Raw genomic sequence first — 24,752 nt, forward strand, 5'->3', positions numbered from 1 at the left:
TGAAATTATTTATTATTATTATTAAAAGAGTCAGAATTTTATTGCTGTATCAAAAATGACAAAGTGTATATATAATCCTAGTGTCTCAATTGTACCCTAACCTTTAGTTTGTAAACTCTAATCTCTAGGTCCTTCTAACTCTATTGTACTCTGTAATCCTTGTTTGTTATCCACCATTTATTCCCTGTTTGCTATAACTGCAGTAAAGCACTGCGTATCTTGACAGCGCTATATAAATAAATGATGATGAATTGATTACATTTAAAAACGTCTTATCTCACTATGATGAAGCTTATATCCGTGATAGTTTCCCTTGAAAAACAAATGCTCTGTAAGGCTCGTCTTTCTATTTAGGTCCTCTCCTATTTATATCCCAGTCTCATGGTTGCTAGGATAATTTGGACCCTAGCAACCAGACAGTTAAAAAATGCAAACTGAACAGCTGCTGAATAAAAAACAAGTCAAAAACCACAAATAATAAAAAATGTAAATTCACTCTCTACATCATACTTAAAGTTAATGTAAAGGTGAACAATCCCTTTATCTTTCATTGATCACCATAGAATACAAATGTATTGTTATTGCTACTTTTTATTGCTCATCTTTTTATTCAGGTCCTCTCCTATTCATATTCCAATCTCTTAATCAAATTAATGCATGGTTGCTAGGGTCATGTGGACCCGAGCAACAGACTGCTGAAATAGCAAAGTGGAGAGCTGCTGAATAAAAAGCTAAATAAGTCAAAAACCACAAATAATAAAAAATGAACACCAATTGCAAATTGTCTCAGAATATGACTCTCTACATCATACTAAGGGGCTGATTCACTAAATTCGAGTGAAGGATTCAAAGTAAAAAAACTTCGAATTTCGAAGGTTTTTTTGGGCTACTTCGACCATCGAAGTACTGTCTCTTTAAAAAAAACTTCGACCCCCTAGTTCGGCAGATAAAAGCTACCAAAGTCAATGTTAGCCTATGGGGAAGGTCCCCATAGGCTTGCCTAAGTTTTTTTGATCGAAGGATATTCCTTTGATCGTTGGATTAAAATCCTTTGAATCGTTCGATTCGAAGGATTTAATCGTTCGATTGAAGGAATAATCCTTCGATCGTTCGATCAAATTTTCTGCGCTAAATCCTTCGACTTCGATATTCGAAGTCGAAGGATTTCAATTCCTAGTCGAATATCGAGGGTTAATTAACCCTCGATATTCGACCCATAGTGAATCAGCCCCTAAAAGTTAATGTAAAGGTGAACAACCCCTTTCACTTTCATTGACCACCATAGAATAACATGGAACCCAGAAATGTAGACTCATTGTTACCTGTGACTGTAGCACCAGTGCCAGTATGGTTGTATGTTGCTGGCCTTTAAAAAATTAGAAAGAGTTAGCATTTGTGCTGTCCCACCTGTCTGTAAGCTTAGCCAGAACTGAATGTTAATCATCTGACCCATAAGTGGATTCTGGCAAGCATAGTTGGATATATTGTTGTACCAATTATACAGGCATTGTGTGCAGTACAGATAATTGGTAACAGATGGCTAGGTAGGACTTACTATAAACATCTTCTGGGTGCCTGTGTTTTAAATAGATTGTACAGCTAAATCAAAAGGATGATTGATGAAATGTGAACCATCAGGCCCGGATTTCACTGCCTGCCGCCCCAAGGCCTATGGGTCCTAGCGCCCACCGGCCATGTGTAAATCTGCCCCCCCGCCGCAAGCACGTGCATGCGCCTTAGTGCAAGGGAACTCAGAGTTCCCAATGTAATTTACAATGCGGTGGGGCGGCATGTTGCCCCTAAAATTTCGCCGCCCTAGGCCCAAGCCATTAGACTGAGTTTTTTACCCATGAGCCACATTCAGATGTAAAATAGTTGGAGAGCAACACACGCATAAAAAAATGATTCTCGGAGGTGCAAAATAAATGCAGTGATTGGCAATTTGGTAGCCCCTGCACAGCCTGTTTGTCAGTACACCTGCTTTTTATGCAACCAAAACTTGCCTCCAAACAAGGAATCAAAAATAAGCAGCGGCTTTGTGGCCACTAAGAGCTACATCCAAGGGGTTGGTGAGCAGCATGTTGCTCAGGAACTGCTGGTTAGGGATCACAGCATTAGAGTTCGCCCCAGAAAAAAAATCGGGCAGGGAAGAAAAATAAAATATGTGCCTCCCACTCTAAAATGTATTTTTTTTAAACAAATGTCGATAGTACTGTGCACTGCAGCAAATACGCACACAGGTCTACCAGTGTCAGCAGGAAGATTTCAACTTGGCACTCCATATGAGAGCAGAGTGGGGGGCGGAGAGGAGCCGTGTGGAAGGGGAAAACAGCCGGGCACTGTGCCTGGCCAAAACAGCGTGGGCGGAACACTGGTTTTCATTTCTGGATCCGCAGTTAAGAAAAAGTGTCTGTAAGTGAAAAGAGCAAGAATTGCAGTTTTCCTATTTATCCCACAGTGGGTCAATACTTTGTTATTTTCCTTAGTTGCCTCTTCCCACCATTACAGTGTAATTGTGGCCAGAATTTTACAGAGAAAAAAATGGACCGCTTTGTAAATGGCACATAGCTTGCACAGGTGTCATTTTGAGAGTCAGGTGGGCAGGGCAACACATGGGCATTCATTTACACATGCATGATTTTACAGAGGTAAAAAGAGACCACACACAGATGGTATGCACAAATGGAACTATCAAGTTAAAGGGATTGTTCACCTTTGTGGTAACTTTTAGTATGATGTAGAGAAAAATATTCTAATGACACTTTGCCTTTATTTTTAATTAATAGGGACCAGGACATGTTTTTTGAATGAGGGGCTGGTATATGAATAGGAGAGGACATGAATAGAAAACTAAGTAATAAAACGTAACAATAACAATAGAATTGTAGCCCCACAGAGCGAAAGTCACTCCCATTTGAAAGCTGGAAATAGTCCAAAGTAGTAGGAAAATAATTAAAATACTGTAAAAAATAAATAAAAACCAACTGAAAAAATTCTTTGAATTGGCCATTCTATAATATAATAAACTTTAACTTGAAGGTGAATCACACCCTTAATTGGCACAAATTACAGGGGTGTTGTTTAAATATATGCCGACTCTTAGAAAATAAAGGCCAGCATTTTAGAATGCATATCTATTGGGCAAATTCACTAACCTCCGGAAATTCGCCAGCAACGGCTTCGCTCATATCGCCACAATTTGCCAGGCGAAAATTCACCAGGACAACTCTAATTCACTAAAATGCAAAGTTGCGTCCAGGGCGCCGGACGATGGCGAGGTTTCGCTAGCGTTAATTCAGCAAGCAAAGCGAATTTGCGCTAGCTTTGGCTAATTTGCATATGGCTGGAAGTTACATTTCAATGGACGTATATGTTGCAGCAAATACATTACACAAGCCCAGGGAACCTTAATAAAAGAAAATAGAGTTGTTATATTGCCCTACACATGAGCCCACTGTATAGTTTATGTGCCATATGTTAAGAAATGTAGGGGGAAAGCCGGGTACTGGCATATATAGAAAGCTAAAATATGTCTTATGGGGTGCTTTTTTTCTTGCACATAATGATCCTGCTTATTTAGGATTTTTGAAAATGCCCATTATTATCTAACACAAAAGTTTTATGCAACACTTATTTCACACAGGTTATTTTTTCTAAGCCAGCAGATAAAAAGATATAAACCACAAATAATCAACTGTTTATTGGATGTATTTATTCTTGCTGCTTTCAGGAGGCAAAACCCATTACAATCTTGGGCACATTTTAGAGTGCTACCAGTGAGCTGGGACAGGAGGAATCAATCACAATGCTGTGTACCATTTACATTAGTTGGTGCTGGAAAAATAGAAACATTTCGTACTATATTACTGGTCTCAAATACCTTGCCACACCTATGTCCGGATGCAGGACAGTCTACATTCTCTAAAGATCCCCTGCCAGCGTTGTATGATCATGTAAACTCAAAAAAAATGTGCCAGGATCTCTTTAACAATAATGAATCACCAGACCAAATTGGAAAGAAGAAACTTTGGTTTCATTTTTAGGAGGAAACGAAAGTCTGAAAAATCACCATGTAATTGAACCTGCCCAAAGCCATAAAATCTCTTGCACTCTTTCAAACCCAGAGCAGAAAAGGCGGAGATCCTTTACAGAAGGCCACTTAGTCATTTTGTCCCAAGGCTGAGAGGAGGAGGTAAGTTGGAGCACACACTCTATTCTATGCTTTAAAGCCATGGTAAAATTGTAACTGTTTAGTTAGTTTATACAGAATTTCCTGTTCTGTCATTTTTACATTACACTGTGACAAATATCCATGATATTTAAACTATGCATGGACTCTGGTGCATCAGTTTTCTAACATAATATACAGAAATATTCCATATAGTACCCAGCAGGAACATCTGATGATACAGCATGTAGATGTTTTAATGTAGAGTCACGTTTCCCTTTTCTGTGTAATAATAAAACAGTACCTTGTATTTGATCCCAACCAAAATATTATTAATTATTATTAGTGGAAAGACAATCCTATATATTGTTTTTAGTAGACTTTAGGTATGGAAATCCAAAATACAGAAAGTTCCCTTATCCAGAAAACCCCAGGTCCCAAACATTCTATATAACAGTTCCCATACCTGTACTTGGGAAATTATTTTAATTTTCTCTTTGTCCCCTTCCTACACATAATAGCACAGATGGAAGAAAAGCGGCGGAACTGTTCATTGGTGTTTTCAGGCAGGCAGGAAACAAATAATACAGATTTATTCTGTTTTGGTTCAAGAAAAAACAAAAATAGTTGGAAGTGGGCTCTTAAAAGCAGTACTGCAAAACTTTTCCTATATACACAGATATATCTCAGTAAGTCTCTGCTAGAATACCAATATCACATTCATCAATTATCATATATATATATATATATATATAACATAATATCTAATATAGTAGCCACATAGTGACATATTGTATTTCCATTTCACAGATTCACAGAGAGCAGAATTAATCACATTATAATTGTACTCACAACTGTTACAAACAGTTTCACATATCTGCATATTACACACAGAGAGTCCCAAATCAGCAATTATACTGTACCATTAAAAAATGCTGCCTTGCCTTGCTCAGGCTGCTGTTTAACTATAACACTCAAAACTCGCCTATGCTTTTTAAAATAACACATAATAGTGAGGTAAATGTTTTCTTTAAAGTGTCATTATGTTAAATACAGTATTTTAAAAACATTTAACCAAAAGCAGTCACTTATGTGGCTATCCATTAGTTCCACTATATGGGCTATATGAGAGAGAGATATATAAATATATATTAGGGATGCACCGAATTCAGGATTCGGTACGGGATGGGGCCAGGATTTGGTCTTTTTCGGCAGGATTCGGCTGTATCCTTCTGCCCATCCAACCAAATCCGAATCCTAAGTTTGCATATGCAAATCCGTCCGAATCCTTCGTGAAGGATTCAGGGGTTCAGCTGAATCCAAAATTGTGGATTTGGTGCATCCCTAATATATATATATATATATATATATATATATATATATATATATATATATATATATATATATATTATATTATATATATTGTGAGCATGATCAGACGAACAGACAGTTCTTTAACAGGGAAAAGTGCATTTATTGTTCACATGTACAGACTTTGTGAGCAACCAAGCATAAAAGAAAACAAATTCCTTGCCACAGTTGGGCTCTAACTTAGGGCTCTTATACACGGGCGGTTTTTCCTGCACTCCCCTGCATTGCGCTTTCTTCCATTCAGCCGCAGGAGTAGACGCACTCAATTATTGTGATGGGGACTGTACTCACACAGACGCATGTATGCGCCGAACGCAGGTGAAATGCAACATGCTGTGTCCCACCTGCGTTTGATGCTTATGCGAGTACAGCCCCCTTCACAATAATTGAGTGTGCCTCATTTTCTAGGACAGATTTTCTTTCTTACACACATACACAGCATCATGTGAGCAGGTGAAGGCACAGTAAAGATACATGTAAGAAATTTCAGGCTGTAGCCAGGCAGAGAGTATGCCGTGTTGTCATGGCAGACACACACAACAGCCCCCCTTAACTACCATCCTTCGGCCCCCCTCACCTCTCTGTCCCCAGATTTCTATTTCGTAGAATGGTGTTCCTATTTCAAAACCTCAGATAAAAAAGCAGATCAGCGCAGCAGAGTACACAGGCGCCATCTTCTGTCCATTATGATACTCTTCAGGGGTTATTTACTACTGATATGAATTTATCTCAGATTTTATTTAAATAAAAAAAAACACTCCCATGCCCCATTTTAGTTTATTTATTAATAGAAAAACTAATCACAGGGCTGATTCTCGGTCAAAAGACACAGGCAGATAATCAACCCCTCTGCTAGTATTAGCCTTATTTCTTGCTTGCATCCAGAACCACTGAGCCAGCCCGGGTGCAGGCATATATAACGGATTTCACCACTGAAATGCATACTCACTAACTCAAATCTACCCCATGTGCCTGCACTTGGACCACCACAATGTTCCCAGGCGCAGGCAATGAAGAAGACGTATGGCATTAGCCTACGGAAAGACCATGAGAACAATTTTAAAAAACCAAAATGCTACTAACTTATCTTCTTTCCCCACTAATTTCTGATTGTCCTTTTTATGAATTTGGCAGTTTACACTGAAATTGTAATTGACATCAAGAGCAGAAGACTGTCTGGAAGATGAAAATATTATGTAAGAATATGATATTTTGATTCATACTACATGCATATTATATATAATGAGTATTTTTTCCTTACTGGTTATTGATTTGAATCTGAAGTGACCATTTTCATTCCTATTCGAAAATGTTGCAAGTTAATTTATCCTTATCAAGCAAAGTACAAAAAACAGTGCCAAACAGAGGCTATTAGTCATGTTAACCAGTGAAACAACCTCACAAGACCCAGGAAGTAAAATGTGTGGTGTTAGACAATGTGTTAATAAAACAGCATGAATCAAATACTGAAAGTGGTAGTATAGTAAACTAAGTGGCACCGTCTCTACTATGAGCTTACTTTTATATATATTTGTGCTCCGGATAAAACTTTTCTCTCAGGAGTAAGCCCTTGCAACGTTATGTTGGCAGGGTGTAGTGGAACTGTAATAAAGTGCAATGCACAATAAGTGGGCGCCAGTGGTTCTTTATGCTTAACCATAGAACTGAGTTTATTTAACAGAACAATCCACATAGGAGTACATAGGACAAATAGCATTAAGGATAGCATATACTCACTGTACCAGAGAAACAGCTTCGTCCCTGCAGGCAAGGCAACAGTTACAGCAGCAGTTGTTAAATAGCAATTGAGAAGGTACGCCCAGCTTTCAGCATGTGCCCTAAGTTGAACCTAGGGGAATCTCTACATCCCTAAGTCTATGCAATTAGTCCATACTTCTCCTTTATTAGTACCCGAGATCTTAATCCTTCTGACTCTCTTCATCAGAGCCTTGAGCTGCTCAACTAAATAACCTGTCTGTCACTCTAGAGTGACCTATTTTGGAGTATGCTTATCCTGTACTAGGCCTAATACACCTAGGTTCCACTGCCTATTCCCTTCCTGCCTGCTCAGGTAAGGGCTAAAGCAAAATGGAACCAGACCGCATGGTTACCTAGAGCTTTATACTATTGCACAGTGCCATCTACAGTACACTGAGAGAACAACAGGGGCTTATATAAGCAGAGCATTGACACAAGTCCCCATTAGGACCCATTTAGGCATCTAAAACCTTTAGGATGTGCCTGCCAATATTATGTGAGGGTGTCTAAATTATCACATCCCTACAACATTAATATGTCTTTATATTTAAATATTTGCATGTATAATTGAGTTGGGTTGAAAAGACCAAAGTCCATCGAATACAACCCCTCCAAATGAAACCCAGTGCCCTTACATACACACACCAACCTGTCCATACACTTGTATAAACTATATACTGTATATACCAGTATCCTTGATAAAGATCCTAATGTGGACCAAAACATTGGACACAAGTGATATGTGAAATAATGAGTTTTTTGTTTTAAATTGAATACTGAGTGCTGGTCACCAACCATACCAATCATATGCATACTTAACTGACCGTGCACCTCAACAAATTATTTGCAGACGAGTGCGGACACAAATCACAATAGCCTTTGATATTATGTCTGCCCAAGAAATCATTCAAGCCACTCTTAAAAGCATTTACAGAATCAACCATCAAAATATCACCCAGAAGTGCATTCCACAACCTCACTGTCCTTACTGTGAAAAACCACTTACTCAGCTTCAAATTAAGTTCTGTTCTTCTTTTTTAAAGGGGTGGCCTATGGTGCGGCAATCTATTTATGGAAAAATAGACCGCCCGTTTTCTGTCTATTAGGCAAAAAGAGAAAAGTTGTGGGAGCACTCCATGGCTAAATACTATAATACAATGGAAGTGCTACTGATCTGGCCAAATTAACTACAGACATAGAGAAAAAGAAGAGAGATTGATCAATGCACATTCCCTGGTCCCCTGTCGCATAAGTAATCTATATAGATGCATGTACTTACAAAGACAGGGGTTTTTTAAGTAACAAAATTATGATCATAAAATTGATAAGCCACCATACCACATCAAGGTAAAACCCATATGGCGATCCCTAACTGTTTACTTCTGGTCATAATACTCAAATGCCAAAGCCTCCCTGCATAAAAGCATTACCTGAAATAAAGGTCTCCTGACCTGGGCATTGGTTTCAATCACAGGGCTTAGTTGTAAAGTGTAATCATGTCCATTTACAAGCGTATTTTTTCCAGCGAAAACAACCGCAACCTTGACAATCTACCCTCATAATTGAAGTCTTCCATACCTTAGGTTTAGTTGCACCTTTCTACACTCACTCCAGCTCATTTTTATACTTAGCTACTTAAAGTAATACTGACACTAAAAAAATACTTTTTAAAACATGAATGTACATTAACAGTTACCTATAGGTCATTTTGATTGTTTTTTGCTGAGAGGTTTGTTTTTGTAAGTAATTGTTAGTTGAAGTTTCAATACCTGACTGTTTTGCCAACCTGACTGTCCCACCTCAGACTGTCAGTTAAAGTTTCTAATGCTAACGGACTTCTGCTGCACAAATATGGCAGCCTCCTCATAGATGAACATGGGGTATCAGACAGATAATGTAAAAGCATCCTGCAAGTACTTTATGGCAAAGTTACAAGTAGCCTAAGGCAACATCATGATAGATGTAAAAAAGAGTTTAATTTCTGGTGTCAGTATTTCTTTAAGGACTGGAACCCAAAACTGCACTGCATTCTCCAGATGAGGCCTTACCAGGGATCTATAAAGAAACAAAACTATGTTGCGTTAATTGCCTTTTTATGCAAGACAGAACTTTATTTTCTTTAGTAGCCACATAATGACACTGCCTGGAATTAGACAACTTGTTATCTACAAAAAAACCCTAGATCCTTCTCAATTAAGGAAAACCCCAACACACTCTGACTATCAGATCAGCATTATATGAATATGCAAAAGGGAATAGGCAGACAACTTGTTATCTACAAAAAAAAACCATAGATCCTTCTCAATTCAGGAAAACCCCAACACACTAGGACTATCAGATCAGCATTATATGAATAAGACAAGCAGAAGGATATGCTCTGGCAGCTAAGAATGCCTAAATGCCACCCACCCAACCTCAGTAGTAACATAAATGTCAATAAAAGTACCACAGGGTGTTTGCTTAGGTAATACAATTGTTACCATGGTCAGCAGTCGGTGTAATCAGGAGTTCACTAGACCATGATTGCTTAAATAATCTCCATTGGCTTGACAAAACCAGATATAGCCCTGATCAGTTTTACCTAGCATCATGATACCATGTGGAAACCAGCACACACACTGCCAAATGTTGAGGAGTAGGGCAGAGTAAGGTAAAAACAATAATGGCTAACACTCCACTGAAGGGACATGAACATGAAATGAAGTGGACAAAATGTCCCACGCTCACTTTCTGCTTCCTGGGATATGGGAGGTTGTTGTTTAAAGTACAGTGGTTACCATGACTACCATCTTCTGTTTGGCTCTATTTTGTGTACTTTGGGCATAAAGGGATGTGGTCAAATACAAGTGGTCCTCTGCACTCAACCCATTATCAATATATTTAAGACAGCGAAATTTTGTGCATACTGCTACTAAAAAATGCCTTACCCTTTAAACAAAACAGGGATTGTTTGTCCATATATTGCAATATATTTAAGCTGGCCAACTACGTCAAAGTCATCCCATATCTGGCCAGTCCTATGCTCAATTTTATCTGATTCATTAAGAATTCTGTTGCTTCATTATACATTTTACAAAGGGACTTGGTTTTACCTGCAACTTACTTGCTGCTTTCAAAGTAAACCTCCATACTTGGCTGCCCTTTTATTAGACACCAGTGGGATCACCTGACTATAGCTGGGAGGGGGTGGGAGCTACAACATGGAGCTGGTCACTGCTCCTGTATAACTATAACAAACAAGGGAAAGTTGTGCTCACCACTATTTTTTAAAACCATTAGGCGGGGGTGCAATGAGGCTGTGACCACAAAATACATATAGTCAAATACAAGGGATGTGGTCACTTGAAACATGGTTTGCTGGTCCCAACAAAGGTTCTCACAGTGGCCTTTTTTAATTAAAGCAGCTGACCTGTAATAGTGGCCTCAAGGTGGCAATGCACCTCACTTAAAGGTGATGTAAAGGCAAAAAAATAAAATCCCATTTTACTTACCTTAATGAAAAATAAATCTATATTCAATATACTTTAATTAAAAAACGTCTACCGCTTTTATAATAAACCTGACAGTAATCAGTGAAATTCGGCCTTTGTTTTACTTGCTCTGACTGCTGTGGATAGCAGTCCCTAACTGCTTTGCAGGGAAACGATCATACTTTCAAACGACCTTACTTCCCAGAACTCAAACAGCTTTGTTTGTTTCCCTGTAAAGCAGCCAGCGACTGTGTAGAGATTTGTATCTGTGGACCTAGTGCAGTCTGCATATTCTGATTATTAATCAGTCTTTTTTTATCAGCTTCTATGGCAGATATTATTTGACTTTTGATAATTTATGAAGATCCCTAAGCTTAAGCGCCCAACAGATGCCCAGACCACACTGAGCATGTTCAAGGTCTGGCGAAGATGTTTTACATAGTTACAAGAGCATGACCGCCTGTGGCCAACTTTGAACATGAATCATTTGTTTAATTAGACTTCGGGTGCAGTAAGTTAATGCTTATGTTTAGTATACAAAATACAGCATTTCTAGTATTATTCTATTTTAGACTTTAGTTCCCCTTTAAGAGTGACTGGTGATTTAAAACACATGCACCTGCACTTAACGAATCATATCTGATTGTGCTGAGCATGCCAACCTTGAATCCACTATTATGATGGAATCATAGGAAAAATGCTGCATTGTGGGTAAAAACCTATGGCTTCTTTCACTAGATATAACATTTTGCACAGAGCACTTACGTACATAAACAAGTTATATCTCCGGGTTTCATTCTTGTCTACAGGGAAAACAAATGCCATTACCATAAATAAAAAGTAAATGAAGATTTTATTTACAAAAATTGCTTAATTTTAGGTATGATACAATAGTGTTAGAAAACTGATTCCTTTAGTTTATAGTCCTGCATTTTAACTGCAGTCATAACATTTACTAGGGGTCCTTTATTATTTTCAGTTTTATTAGGAGCCATTTAACCTGTCTGTGCGTTTTGGAGTGTGGGAGGAAGCCAAGGTATTTCGGGGAAACCCTAACAGACATGGGGAGATCGTACAGACACCTTACAAATAATGCCCAGGATGGGATTGAACTCAGTACCCCTGCACTGCAAGTTTATCCATCTTATATTAAAAAAAAACCATAAACTAATGTAGCGCTATAGTAAACTGACTTGTGCTAGGGCAGTTTTAGCTACTTTCCTTTGTGGGCTGAGACCAAAGATGAGCTCTCTTTCTCAGGGGTAAGCCCTCGCAACGCGGTGGAGGCAAGGGTGTAGTGTAACTGTAACTATGTGCGATAGCACAATGATGGGCGCCAGTAGTTCTTTAACAGTTGAACAAAGAACGGTATTTATTGAACAATAGCACATAGATCATTTAGCACATTGATCCACAATGGAGCATAGAACATACACAGCAGCATAAAGGAAGCATATAATCACAGCACGTATAGGCTGAATCCCCACAGGCTAGGGAATAAACAGCAGAGAGTAAGTTGACAGCATGTGATGGGTATTGCCCAGTTTTCAGGATATCTTCCAGTGGCAGACTAGGGGAACTCCTACCATCCCTATCTCAACACTTGGTTCCTTACTCTGGGTCAGTAATACCCTAGGATCTTAATCCCTCTAATCTCCTCGGCGGAGCCTTGAGCTGCGCAACTAATTAACCTCTCTATCACTCCTAGAGTGATTTATAAAACGAGTATAGCTGTCTAATTACTAGGGCCAAGTCGCCTAGGGTCAGCACTACCCATTCCCTTCCAGCCTGCTTGGTTGGGCTAAAGCCATGGACCCAGAGCACATGGTTCCTAAACCTTTTATACTCTGGCACAGTGCCATCTGGTGTACACTGTGTGAATTACAGGGGTTACATAAGCACAAGGTCATATATATCTATTGAGGAAATACAAGGTGGAACACATAATTGCTTCTGTATCCCACCTGCAATCCTCCAGTTAACTAGTTCAGGTGCTGAGGTAATTTGTTAATTAAAACTCAACTTTTATTAAGTTCACTTAAAAGATCACGCTACAAAAACACATCATTGGGGATCCTCCTCAATGAAGCTGGACAATGTCCATTAAATACATATAACTTAAAAACACATAGGATGGACCAGTGGGGAAATAGTGCACTGATATCCAATCAGCCACTATCTCTGCAGATATAATCAGTGATGAGGTATAGGTAAATTATTCCCCTGCTCTTATCTATATATAAACAGATAGTGAGAAGCCCAGTATTAATTCTGGTTATTAGTAGTTAGTTCCAGAGAACCAGAAAAGGATGGCTTTTCCTTTTAGCCAAAGAATAAATGTGCCTTTTAGTAGCCAAACGTCAGAGTATGCTCCAAAAACTGGTCATTAGCACAGCCAGCCCTCCCAGACCACCCTTCCATGAGTTTCCCAGAGTGAATCTGCCTAGCTACGTAGGGAGCAGATGGGAGCTGGTCCCCCACTGTCCACCTATGCCACCCAACGCGTTTCACCGGAAACCCGGCTTCTTCAGGGGCATAAGACTTACTCTGGGAAACTTATAAGCACAAGGTCCCCTTGTTGCTGCCCTGGATTTGTTCCACAAACTACTGAATGCATTGAACTATTGGGTATTATACACAGAATACCTGTGGAAGAAGCCAACAACGAAATTTGGTGAGCTTGCTCTGAATATTATATTTCCATATTACTAGGGATGTGCCTGTCTGTAAAGTGTAAGGGTGTCTAAGATTTTCACATCCCTACACTAACAATATATTTTCTTGTTTTCTAGTATTGATTGCAACGAACTTTCTTTGGGTGACTGCATATCCAAGAGATACTAGTCCCCTGGCAAAATGTTTCCAAGATAAAGACTACAACGGTCTGCTAAAAATAGCAGAAAGAGGTCTAGAGAAGACGTCAAAACCTAAACGTGTATTGATTGTTGGGGCAGGAATCGCTGGGTTAACTGCAGCGAAGGTTCTAGAAGATGCAGGGCACAAGGTAAGGTTGTAACTGATGATGTAGAGCTGATTCAGATAATGCCAGCCAGTTCTTCCAAAAGAAGAGTACCTTAATGTACATAATAAATAGTAATAACAATCTGTTGAATATGAATATGTACCCTCTTTTGGAGTGGACAAGAATCACTGAGGATCATGTGTTAATAGCAGAGAAAAAGAGTCTATACCACTGTGTTAAATGTATGATGAAGTATAAAAAGGAAGAGTGTTTGCATTTTTTTTGGAAAGTGAAATTTTATGGCAAAAAAAAATGTACAGTCATTTACAATTTATAATTAATTGCAGAAACAAATCCACTCGTTATAATGTCCCACATCAGCTAGTAACATATATAACTCCAGGCAGAACATAAATATATACATTTAATATATTGGCTATAACACTGTACCAAAAAGTAAGGCAGAACAACATAATTTGGAAAAAATTTATTTTATCTTATGTTCCTGAACAGGTTATATTACTGGAAGCCAGTAGTCGTATAGGAGGACGGGTACTTACTTACAGGAATAAAACTGGATGGTATGCTGAATTAGGAGCAATGAGAATTCCTGATTACCACAAGTAAGTCTCATTCAAAGGAGAGTGTTGACTGGAAGCAAGAGAGGAGGAAAGTCTTTGTATTTGTCATATAAGTACTTGAAAATATAAGCAGAGGTGTTAGGTGTAGAGCTGTATCAAACTTCTTACGTATGGAGTTTACATTGAATCCAGATACAATAATCCAGAATTCAGGTCCAAGGAGCCAGAGCTTTGCAGAATGAAGAAGAGAGATAACAGAGAATCTATATAGGGAGAGCTAGGATCATATCACATGCACCTTTTAACCACTGCAGTCCTCTTAGGGAGAAAAGGACTGCTGTAAATGGCTCTTTCTGGGCTGGAGTGCCTAAATGTTGGCATTGTTTAATATTGTCTAGTGGCTAGCATTCCCTATTTAACTGGAAGGGAAGCAGGCTGCCATTCTTTTTTGAACTACTCCTCACTTAGAGGACCATAATTGCCAAAGTACTGTGTGCTAGAGTCATGCAGCGGGTCGGGTACCCACAAAAACCTGCGGTACCTTGCGGGTGGAGGGGAGAAGTTTTGGATGCGGCTAAAGACGCGGGTCGGCGGTTCTGCAGTCGGGGTTCGGGCCGCTGGTCTTCTCAATAGCGATATTAACACCTTTTTTCTGGTCACGGCTACTTCCAAAGACGTCAATTCTGGTTTACAATGACAGCACTTCCTGTTTTACTCCCTTTTTTCTGATCATGTCTACTTGCGATGATGTCACTTCCGGCTTACAATGACAGCACTTCCTGATTCTTGATGGTCAGCAGGTCGTGGGTCCTGGTTGCGGGTAAGATACTTGCGGCTAGGGTCGGGTAGCGGTTCCAATCGGGTAAGAATGCGGGTCCGGGTTGCGGATTGCGGGTACGGGTCGGGTACGGGTCCCAAAAAATGGACCCGCAGAGGACTCTACTGTGTGCAACACACACCATGGGTATCTCACATTATAAACACCCTTGCAAAACCTAACAGGGTTAAGTGGAAAGATTGTTATACATGGATAGACTCCATTATCTGGAAACCTGTTATCTTGAAAGTTCTGAATTATGTCAAGGTCATCTCCCAAGACTCCTTTTTAATCAAATTATCCAAAGCACATTTCCTTTTTCTCTGTAATAATGAAACAGAATATAGCCCTCTTCTGCTACTGCATGAGATCTAACACGCATTTAGTTGCATGTGGCGCTACAGGAGTCCTGTGCCTTCGCTATATGGGAGAGCAGGTACACTTTAATATGGCGTGCCTCCACCCAAGGTCAGGACAGGCTGAACTGTAACACCCCTCCCTGGGAACATCTCTGATTCACAATAGACATACACAGTGGAATGGTTGATGGATTTATTTATTTTATTTACTATACCTTTAAATTACAGTGATACAGGTAGCCTGCCAGCCAGGAGCAACTTCACTGAATAAATGCAGCTGATGATCTCTGAACTACTGAGGGGAATCCCCACTTATGTGGCAGTTGCTTCAAAGTCCTGAGAAGGACTCCCTTTGGTTTTCCATGCCCTGAGAAGAACACGCTTTGTTCTTCAGAGCCCTGACAAGGACCCCCTTTCCTTCCGCACCCTAAAGAGAGTGTGCTTTTCTGCCACTGGGGTTCCCTGTTAACTTTCCCACACACAAACTCTGGTAGCATGCACACTTTGCTTGTAATCTCTGCTTATCTCTCCCAGCAGGCCTTTCTCTCTCCCAGCAGCCCTTTCTCTCTCGCAGCAGCCCTTTCTCTCTCCCTCTTTCTTCCTGTCAGCTCACAGAGGGTGCTCTTCTCCTTCCTTGCACAGAATCAAAACAGAGGAGAGTGTACACAGCTCTCCTACATTTACAATGTACTTGATCCAAACTAAGGGGCCTACCTGCTATTTCTATTTTTCTATAAAACTCAAAAAATTCAAGATTTTTTTTAAGTGTAAAAACCATGAAAAACTCTAATACAAAACCTTGCCAGGTAAAAGTTGTCCAGGTCCTGTAGAAGTTAGCGGGAGCTGCGCTTATCCAGTTGGACCATGTCGGGGTTCCAAAAATCTCTAAAACCACTAAAATGAGACTGTTAATAAATAGGCCCCTATGATGTAATTAATCCTTATTGGGGGGAAAACAATCCCATTGGGTTTATTTAAAGGGGAACTCTGGCTTCCAAACAAAAATTTGAGGCCCACATAACACATACACCTCTGATATACCCATCATATTTAAAAATCAAAAATTATGAATAAATGCCATTTTCTATGCTCAAATCCAACAGTTCTTCTCTTTCTGCATCATTTGAAATCCTGGCAGGGAAGGAGGGACTAAAACACTGATGTTACAAATTATAGCACCTTCTCCACAGCTTACAGACAGCATGCAGGAACTACATAACCCACATGTTCCATTCCTTATTGAAATCATGTGTGCAGGGAATTGTGGGTTTGGAGGATGAAGGCTAAGGACAGCTGGCTGTTGATACACAGTAACAGTAGTCAGCCAGCTCAAAAAAGTAGCCAGACAGATCAGCAGGAGAGCAGGGGGCTAGGCCTATGGTCAGAAACCATTAAAAATCATGAAAAGCCTGCATATTTTTTAATTGATGTATATTGCAAAGTTGCTTGAAATTATGTTTATTTTTCATAAAGCTTAAGTTATGTTTTTGTGGCGTTCCCCTTTAATGTTTCAATGATAGGTATCTTCACTTGTACACTATATTTATTTAACCAAAATTACTAAATATTTCCTAGGATTGTCATGACGTACATAAAGAAGTTTCACCTTGACGTCTCTGAGTTTGTTCAGTACAATGGAAATACATGGATTGCTGCAAATAACATTCTTAAAAGAACTTATGCTGTAAATGAGAATCCTGACCTGTTGGATTACAAGGTGAAAAAATCTGAAAAAAGAAAATCTCCTGATCAGCTTTTTCAAGATAGCTTGACTCAGGTAATCATTTTCATATATATTCGCGATCTACCATGTTTCTTTTTCTTTGCATCTCTCTTCACACCTGAACTCATCTTAAAAACACTTTTCTGGATGACACACAAATGTTGTATACAGTACACCTACACACAGGGCAGCCATCAGGGGGGGACAGGGGGGAGAGTTGTAGGGGGCCCGAGGGTAAGGGGGCCCAGCCACGACACACTTACTGATTAGCCGGGCCCCCCATCTTTGTGAGAGCTGCTGACTTCGGGAAGGCATGTATGTTTGAGGGGCCCTGGCCACCAATTTTCTTATAATGTGGGTGGGGGGGCTGGTGTATTCTGGTATAGATGGCAGACAAAGGTATGCTATTGCTTATATCGGTGATCAGAATGTGCCTAGGCATTGCACAAACACCTCATAAACTGTGGCTCTAAATGGGTATAAATTAGTCTAAAGTGATATATTTATTTATGTAGATATAGTAGTTGAGGTAATGTGACATGTAGGAATAACACACTGGTTGTTAGAAAGAAATAAACAATATCAAAACAAAACTTCCCACCCAAAAAGTCAATGGTCCCCAGGGTATAAAATATCATGTAGTCACTGAATTACTTAATGCTATCACTGTAATTATGTAGAACTATATTTGTTATTATCAAAGCGGATATGTTGAGCATCTTTGACTTTGTTATTCAATGTCTTAAAGTTTTTAGAGGACTTCAAGGCTAGCAACTACAGCTGTGAGAAAGTGATGGACATGTATGATTCCCACACTGTCAAGGTACTTTATATTTTGCATTATTTCTTTCTTGCACCTAATTTCTTGCCTTTATAGTAACACACTCGTCTTTATTAATGTCTTAGGCCAGATTCAATTCATTGAGAAAATGTTTTATCCTATAAAAACTCATGGACAAGATTCAATTTGAGATGCCATTCACTTCAGAAAAACATATCTCATGGTTTAAATTAAAGTCTATGGGAATAAACTGGAATTGAATTTGGAGGAAAGTTTTTTTCTCCTTGAATTGAATCTTGTCCATGACTTTTTACTTGATAAACCATGAATGGAAATGGAATCTGGCTCCTTATGTGGTGGGCAGTAATAACTGCTCTGTGCTCATTTTAAGTGTATATTTTTAGTGTACAAATCAGACCAGAATTTCACAGACAAAGTCACCGGACATACACCTACGTATTATCAGGTTTCATAACACTGAAAATAGTGCAATTACTTACCCAGAATTCTTCAATAGATCAAAGCAAGTACAGGTTTAGGATCCGTTATCTGGAAACCCAATATTCAGGAAGCTCTGAATTATGGAAAGACCATCTCCCATAGACTCCATTTTATCCAAATAATCCAATTTTTTTTTTAAAGGATTTCCTTTTTCTCTGTAATAATAAAACAGTACCTTGTACTTGATCCAAACTAAGGTATAATTAATCCTTATTGGAAGCAAAACCAGCCTATTGGGTTTATTTCATGTTTACATAATTTTCTAGTAGACTTAAGATATGAAGATCCAAATTACTGAAAGATCCATTATCTGGAAAGCCCCAGGTCCTGAGCATTCTGGATAACAGGTCCAATACCTTTACTCACAAAAATTGTGTTGAAAAAGTACATTAACAAACAAGTGCAGTGTCGTTTTAATTTACAAACCGCATTATTCCTCTGGGCTCTCAATCACAGAAGTATTCTGAAGTAACCTTGTGGTCGACACTATATAAAGAGATAATGGGGGTTATTTAGAAAAGTTGAGTTGTTTTTTTCAATGAAAAGGTGTTCAAGGGTATTTTTCAGTTAAAACTGAAATTTTCAGGCTAAAAAAAACCCCCACAACGTTAGAGTTTTTAAAAATAAAAATCTTTTTCCGAGATGTATTAAATCCTGAAGCTGATTAAGAAAATACACCATCTAAAACCTGTTGAAGTCATGTAGAAGTCAATGGCAGAGGTTCCTTGAACCATTTGAAGATGTTTGTAGCCTTCACGATGTTCGAGTTTTTTTGGGGGGTTTTCGCTCAAATTTTTCCATTCAAGTTTTTCTTACATTAAAAACCATTCAAGTTGTGAGATTAGTCGAGGCCTAAAAAAGCTCACAAACCTTTAAAATTTGGCCTTCGATAAATAAAATTATTGTAAAGTGTCATTTACAAGCACAAATGCTGTTGTGTTCATCTTGAATTGACTGCATTCATTTGTGCAAAAAAAAATTAACGATCCATTAAAGTTACATGCTTCAACTTGCACTCCTTTTAATTTTGTGTAGTTGTATTTGGTTCCACTTACTTCTTCCGGTCAAGTTCTGCACAGTTGCACCTTTTGACACAGGAACCCTGGAGCTACCAGCACCTCCTAACCAGGTGTTAGTTCTTGGGTTCCTACAGTGGCCTGCGCCAATCTCTGCAGCACAATGGAATAAGTGTGATTTAAGAGTGATTTTCCATTGATAGAAGATTGAAGATGCCGGCATTTTCAGTTGAGCTACATGGATACCACTGCATAAAAACTGCATATTAAAGAAATTTCAATAACTCTTTATAAATGTATTTTACCGTAATGCAAAATTTCATAACCTATAAAATGTATAAAAGTATATTTTCATATATCTCCATAATGAACCCATTCTTATCAAACAGGAATACTTCATTAAGAAATCCAATCTGAGCTGGGAAGCTATCAGAATGATTGGAGATTTGCTGAACATGCAGAGCTTTATGTTTCTGTCATTCCCTGAAATGCTGCAAATTCAATACGATATCAATGACACCGTCAGGTAAGCCGCAGCAAAAATGATACTTTCTTAATTGATAAACTTCCTTCTCTAGGGTAGAGCAAAAAATAATAACCTGAATAAACAAATGCTTTAGGTAAAGTGCATTGTAAATGGCGGCAACTCAACATATATCTGGGCCTATAAAGTAAAGAAAATATAGTACAAAAAATTAAGCAGGGCTTAAGTTTTTTATTAGGGGCCCCTGGCATAACAGTTAGATGTAGCTCAACAAAAGCTGGAGGGATGCAGGGTGCAGATCCCTAATAATTTTAATAAAAACTATATTATTATAATAAGACAGGTGAAAGAGACAGCACTCGGTCAGAAATTTTTTTACTTACGTGTATGTGTGATGAAAAGTCTGATTCTTTTCAGCCAGGCACTTTGATTCACCTGAATCCTGCTGAAATCGACCAAATCCAGGATTCGGTGAATCACAAACAAAAATACAACCAATAGCCAACAGAAGAGGCAAAGAGGGCCTTGGCCAAAATATCTTACAATCTGAAATATGTTTAACAAATGGCTTTTTTATTAACATTTACCCTCAGCGGCAATTTTGTGACAGTGCAGTAGCCTGTAACCACCAATAAAATAACTATTTTCTCTAATATCTGCAGTGCACAAGCTAATTGGTGATTTGTTAAACTGCAGCAATTGATTCACAGAAATGTAAAATAGGAATTCATACAGGTTTAGGATATATTATCCAGAATGCTTGGGACCTGGGGTATTCCGGATACGAGGTCTTGCAGTAATTTGGATCTCCATACCTTAAAAGGGAACTATTGTGAAAATGAAAAATTAATATAAGCTTCAGCATACTGAAATAAAAAACTTTCTAGATATAATCAATTAAATATTCTTTACTATTTCTGAAATAATCAAGTTTATGTTCACTATTCCTCTACTCAGCATCTGTTTCTGTTCATTCTCTCTTCATGCAACAGTTGGGTGTCAGATAGTGATGGGTGAATTTGCGCCGTTTCGCTTCGCCGAAAAATTCGCAAAACGGCGCCGGCGTCTAGTTTATGACGCCGGTGCCCATTTTATTGATGCTGGTGCCCGTTTTTGACGCCGGCGCCCGTTTTTGACGCCGGCGTCAGTTTTTTCGTAATTTTTTTTTTTGACGCCGGCGAATTTTTGCCGCGAATTTTCGCGGCAGTTTCGCAAATTTATTCGCTGGCAGCGAATCGCGCAAATTCGCCACGAATTCGCGCCTGGCGAATAAATTCCCCATCACTAGTGTCAGATATTCATTGACGGTTAGATCCAATATATCTTATAGGGGGGCTTCTTATGCCTAGAAGATGCATTAGAGTTCATTCTATTAAAATCACTAGAAATACTGTCTCTCTAAATGCAGAATTTGTGCAAGAGGCAGTTATTTTGTTAGATTTTGTTTGTACTGGAATCAGATATTTGAGTGAGCTCTAATACATATGCTAGGAAAGGCAAAGATATATTGGATTTAACTGTCAATGAATATCTGACACCCAACTGCTGCATGAAGACAGAATGAAGAGAAACAGATGCTGAGAGAGGAATAGGGAACATAAACTTGTTTTTTCAGAAACAATGCAGAATATTTAATTGATTGTATTTACAAAGTTTCTTATTTCACTATGATGAAGCTTATATTAAATTTTAATTTTCTCGATAGTTCCCCTTTAAGTCTACTAAAAAATCATTTATATATTAAACCCAAAAGGATTGTTTGGCCTTCAATAAGGGTTAATTATATCTTAGTTAGGAATTAGGTACAAGGTAAAGTTCTATTATTACAATGAAACAGGAAATTGTTTTTTAAAAATATGGGGGTGGGGAGGAATGGAAAAAGAGAGAGTGGATGAGAAAATATGGTTAGGCACAATGTGTAAACGTTCAGTAAAGTATGAGGGAAGGTAGAGAAAGTAAGAGAAACCTACAGTGAGAAATAAGAAGATTGAGGGGTATACTGTATAATAATCTGTTGTGGGAGGGGATAATATAAACTGTTAGGTTCATGCAATAAACTGCCTTATATCTGCCAATGAAAACCTGTAATGTGTTTGTCACTGTCAATTGAGATTATTAAAAACATATTTTAAAGTCTCATACAAAGTACTTGTATGCCTCTGACATTATTAATGTTAACTTTTATACAGGTACCACGAGATTGTTGGAGGTTTTGACAATCTCCCAAGAGCATTCTACCAACAGCTTTTTAGCCCTATTTATTATGATTCCAAAGTGGTGAACGTGTCACACAATAAACATGGGGGGTCTGTATTATTTTGGCAACAGCAGGAACAGCATAATATCAGTGCTGACTACATACTTCTCACTCCAACTGCCAAAGCTCTCCAGATGGTAGAATTCCAACCTCCACTTTCAACTAAAAAGTTTGAAGCTATCAAGAACATTCATTATTCTGGTTCTACAAAGATTTATTTATACTTTAATGTTCGTTTTTGGGAGGATGATGGAATTTTTGGAGGCAAGTCGATAACAGATCACCCCTCTCGATTCATCTACTACCCTAGCCATGTATTTAAAAATGTAAATGGTGGAGTGATCTTGGCTTCTTATACTTGGTCAGACGAAGCCAAGCTATTTGATGGTTTAAGTGACGAAGATTGCATGAATGCAGCTGCAAATGATCTTGCTAGGATCCATGGTCACGATAAAGTTTTTAAATACTGGGACAGATCTGGGATTGTGAAGAAATGGAGCCAGGATCCATACAGCCTTGGAGCATTTGCAGCTTTCACTCCATTTCAAATGACAGATTATGCAGCAGAACTAACTAAAAATGAAGGAAGAATTTATTTTGCAGGAGAGCATGTGGCTTATCCGCATGGATGGATAGAAACAGCCATGAAATCTGCTTTAAGGGCTGCTAAGAAAATCCACGAATCCTGAAAAGGAAACAGAAAAAACTAAATTATTTTATACCATGCTTTAGATTGTTAAAGTTTTCTGGGCACACATTTATCAAGCAGTGATTAAGTACTAAAATGTGCTATTTTTGCTCCATTTATAGTAACCTATGGAGTACACTAGGAGGTACATTACTTACATAAATGAGAAAACTATGTCCTAAGTGGTCTTCTCTCATGAGAAGTTCCTCACAGTCCTAAACAACTGCAAAGGGAATCAAATTGTCTTGGGTTTAACCTTCATGCACTCACTAGTTATATAAATTGCCTGCCTTAACTAGAGCATTTCAGTGTCAGATCCTGAAGTCTAGTTCCATCACTTCTGACCTATAGTTGTGTTAGTGCAAGATACTCAAGCTTGTGACTACTTATCGATGCTATGTTGAGTAGAACAAAAGATACCCCTTCTTGATTGATAATAAGCTGAAGGAATCTATATTACAGTTTTGAGAAAAAAACAAACTGCATAATTGTCCTCAGTAATAGTGTATCTTAAAATGAACTAACTGAATTATATCAAATTAATTGCCCACATATACAGAGCTCAATTACGTAGAGACCATGTGCTTAATATAAAGTGCTAGTGCATAAATAAAGTCAATTCATTAACCTCTCCTCATAAGAGTTAAAGTGACTGTATTGATAAACGTAGTTGAAGGTTAATTATGATTTGTGTTTCCTTAACAATTAATTAACAACAATGATTGCAACTTAATATAGAAGGGGTTAACTAATGACCCATTAATTCACAATAAAGTGAGTGTGCCAATTAATAAAATCAAAATTCATCCAGTTAAATTACTATCATTGCTCAGATTTCATAGATAAGTAGGAGATTGAAATAAAAGCAGGTGGAGAAGTCCCGTAGAACCTAACTGGTACTTTGCTACCTTGTGACCCCACAAAGATGGAGAAGTCAGCGCTTCTGTGAATGTGGCCTCAAAGTTACCTTGTCTATCTGGTATAAGGAACTAACTTTCCTATAAAACCACAAATCACAGGGGGCTTAAGAAAACAGAATGACTAGAGAAGTAGTTGTGATTTCTGAGCAAGAAGAAAAAGAGATCAACGTTTATGCGGATTCCCTTAAAAACACCCCCAAGGTTTGGTTAAAATGGTATTAACCGATTCTATTTAAAAAGTCGTGCCGTACTTATCGATGCTAACAAATGTGGTGTGGTCAAAGAGATGAAGTGGCACCACCAGGCTCTAATAAGAATTAAAATATCTTCTGAAAGTGAGAATTACAAGCTATTTTACTATTGCAGGATTTGCTTCTTTAGTACAAGTATGGGATCCATTATCTGGAACTGGGGTTTTCCGGAGATAAGGAATCTTTAACATTAAATAAACCCAATAAGAATGGGTTTGCCACCAATATTGATTCATGCAGGTTAATTACAAGTACAAAGTATTGTTTTATTATTACAGAAAAAACAAAAATCATTATTAAAAATTGGAATAATTTGCTTAAAATGGACTATGGAAGATGAGATTCTTGTAATGTCGATCTTTCTGTATAGTGGGTTTATGGATAAGGGGTCCCATATCCATAATAAAATGATTTTGCAGACCTAGGGACTTTCTATTAATCTAATTCACAATGGTCCCAATGATAACATTAGCTTTTTGCCTTAGCTACCATTTATTTTATGCTTTTTTACAATGTGTAGTTGCCAAGTGCAATATGTGTGGTATTATTGCATGACATAATATGAGTGCTGGGCCTAAAGCTGGCCATAGACGTGCAGATTTACCTTCATATCGGACGACGATTGTGCCATCTCCCTATCTACCA

The 24,752-nt window shown here is 38.4% G+C and overlaps 1 protein-coding gene across 1 annotated transcript; it reads left to right on the top strand.

Moving 5' to 3' along the window:
* Positions 1–3,998: 3,998 nt before the first annotated feature.
* On the top strand, positions 3,999–24,303 carry il4i1.L (interleukin 4 induced 1 L homeolog). Its single transcript, XM_018226177.2, has 8 exons — positions 3,999–4,192; positions 6,674–6,735; positions 13,560–13,771; positions 14,243–14,352; positions 17,062–17,263; positions 17,958–18,032; positions 19,897–20,033; positions 22,181–24,303. The coding sequence occupies exons 2-8, from the start codon at positions 6,723–6,725 to the stop codon at positions 22,935–22,937; spliced, it is 1,506 nt and encodes a 501-aa protein (XP_018081666.1). The 5' UTR covers positions 3,999–4,192; positions 6,674–6,722; the 3' UTR covers positions 22,938–24,303.
* Positions 24,304–24,752: the final 449 nt, after the last annotated feature.

This window comes from Xenopus laevis, chromosome 7L, assembly GCF_017654675.1.
Source record: "Xenopus laevis strain J_2021 chromosome 7L, Xenopus_laevis_v10.1, whole genome shotgun sequence".
Lineage (NCBI taxonomy): Eukaryota > Metazoa > Chordata > Amphibia > Anura > Pipidae > Xenopus > Xenopus laevis.

What these genes read in the sequence shown, in the direction of transcription:
- il4i1.L (XM_018226177.2), top strand. An exon ending in TAGAAGATGCAGGGCACAAG is followed by an intron (nt 13,772 to 14,242) that starts GTAAGGTTGTAA and finishes GTTCCTGAACAG; the next exon opens with GTTATATTACTGGAAGCCAG. An exon ending in ATGATTCCCACACTGTCAAG is followed by an intron (nt 18,033 to 19,896) that starts GTACTTTATATT and finishes CTTATCAAACAG; the next exon opens with GAATACTTCATTAAGAAATC.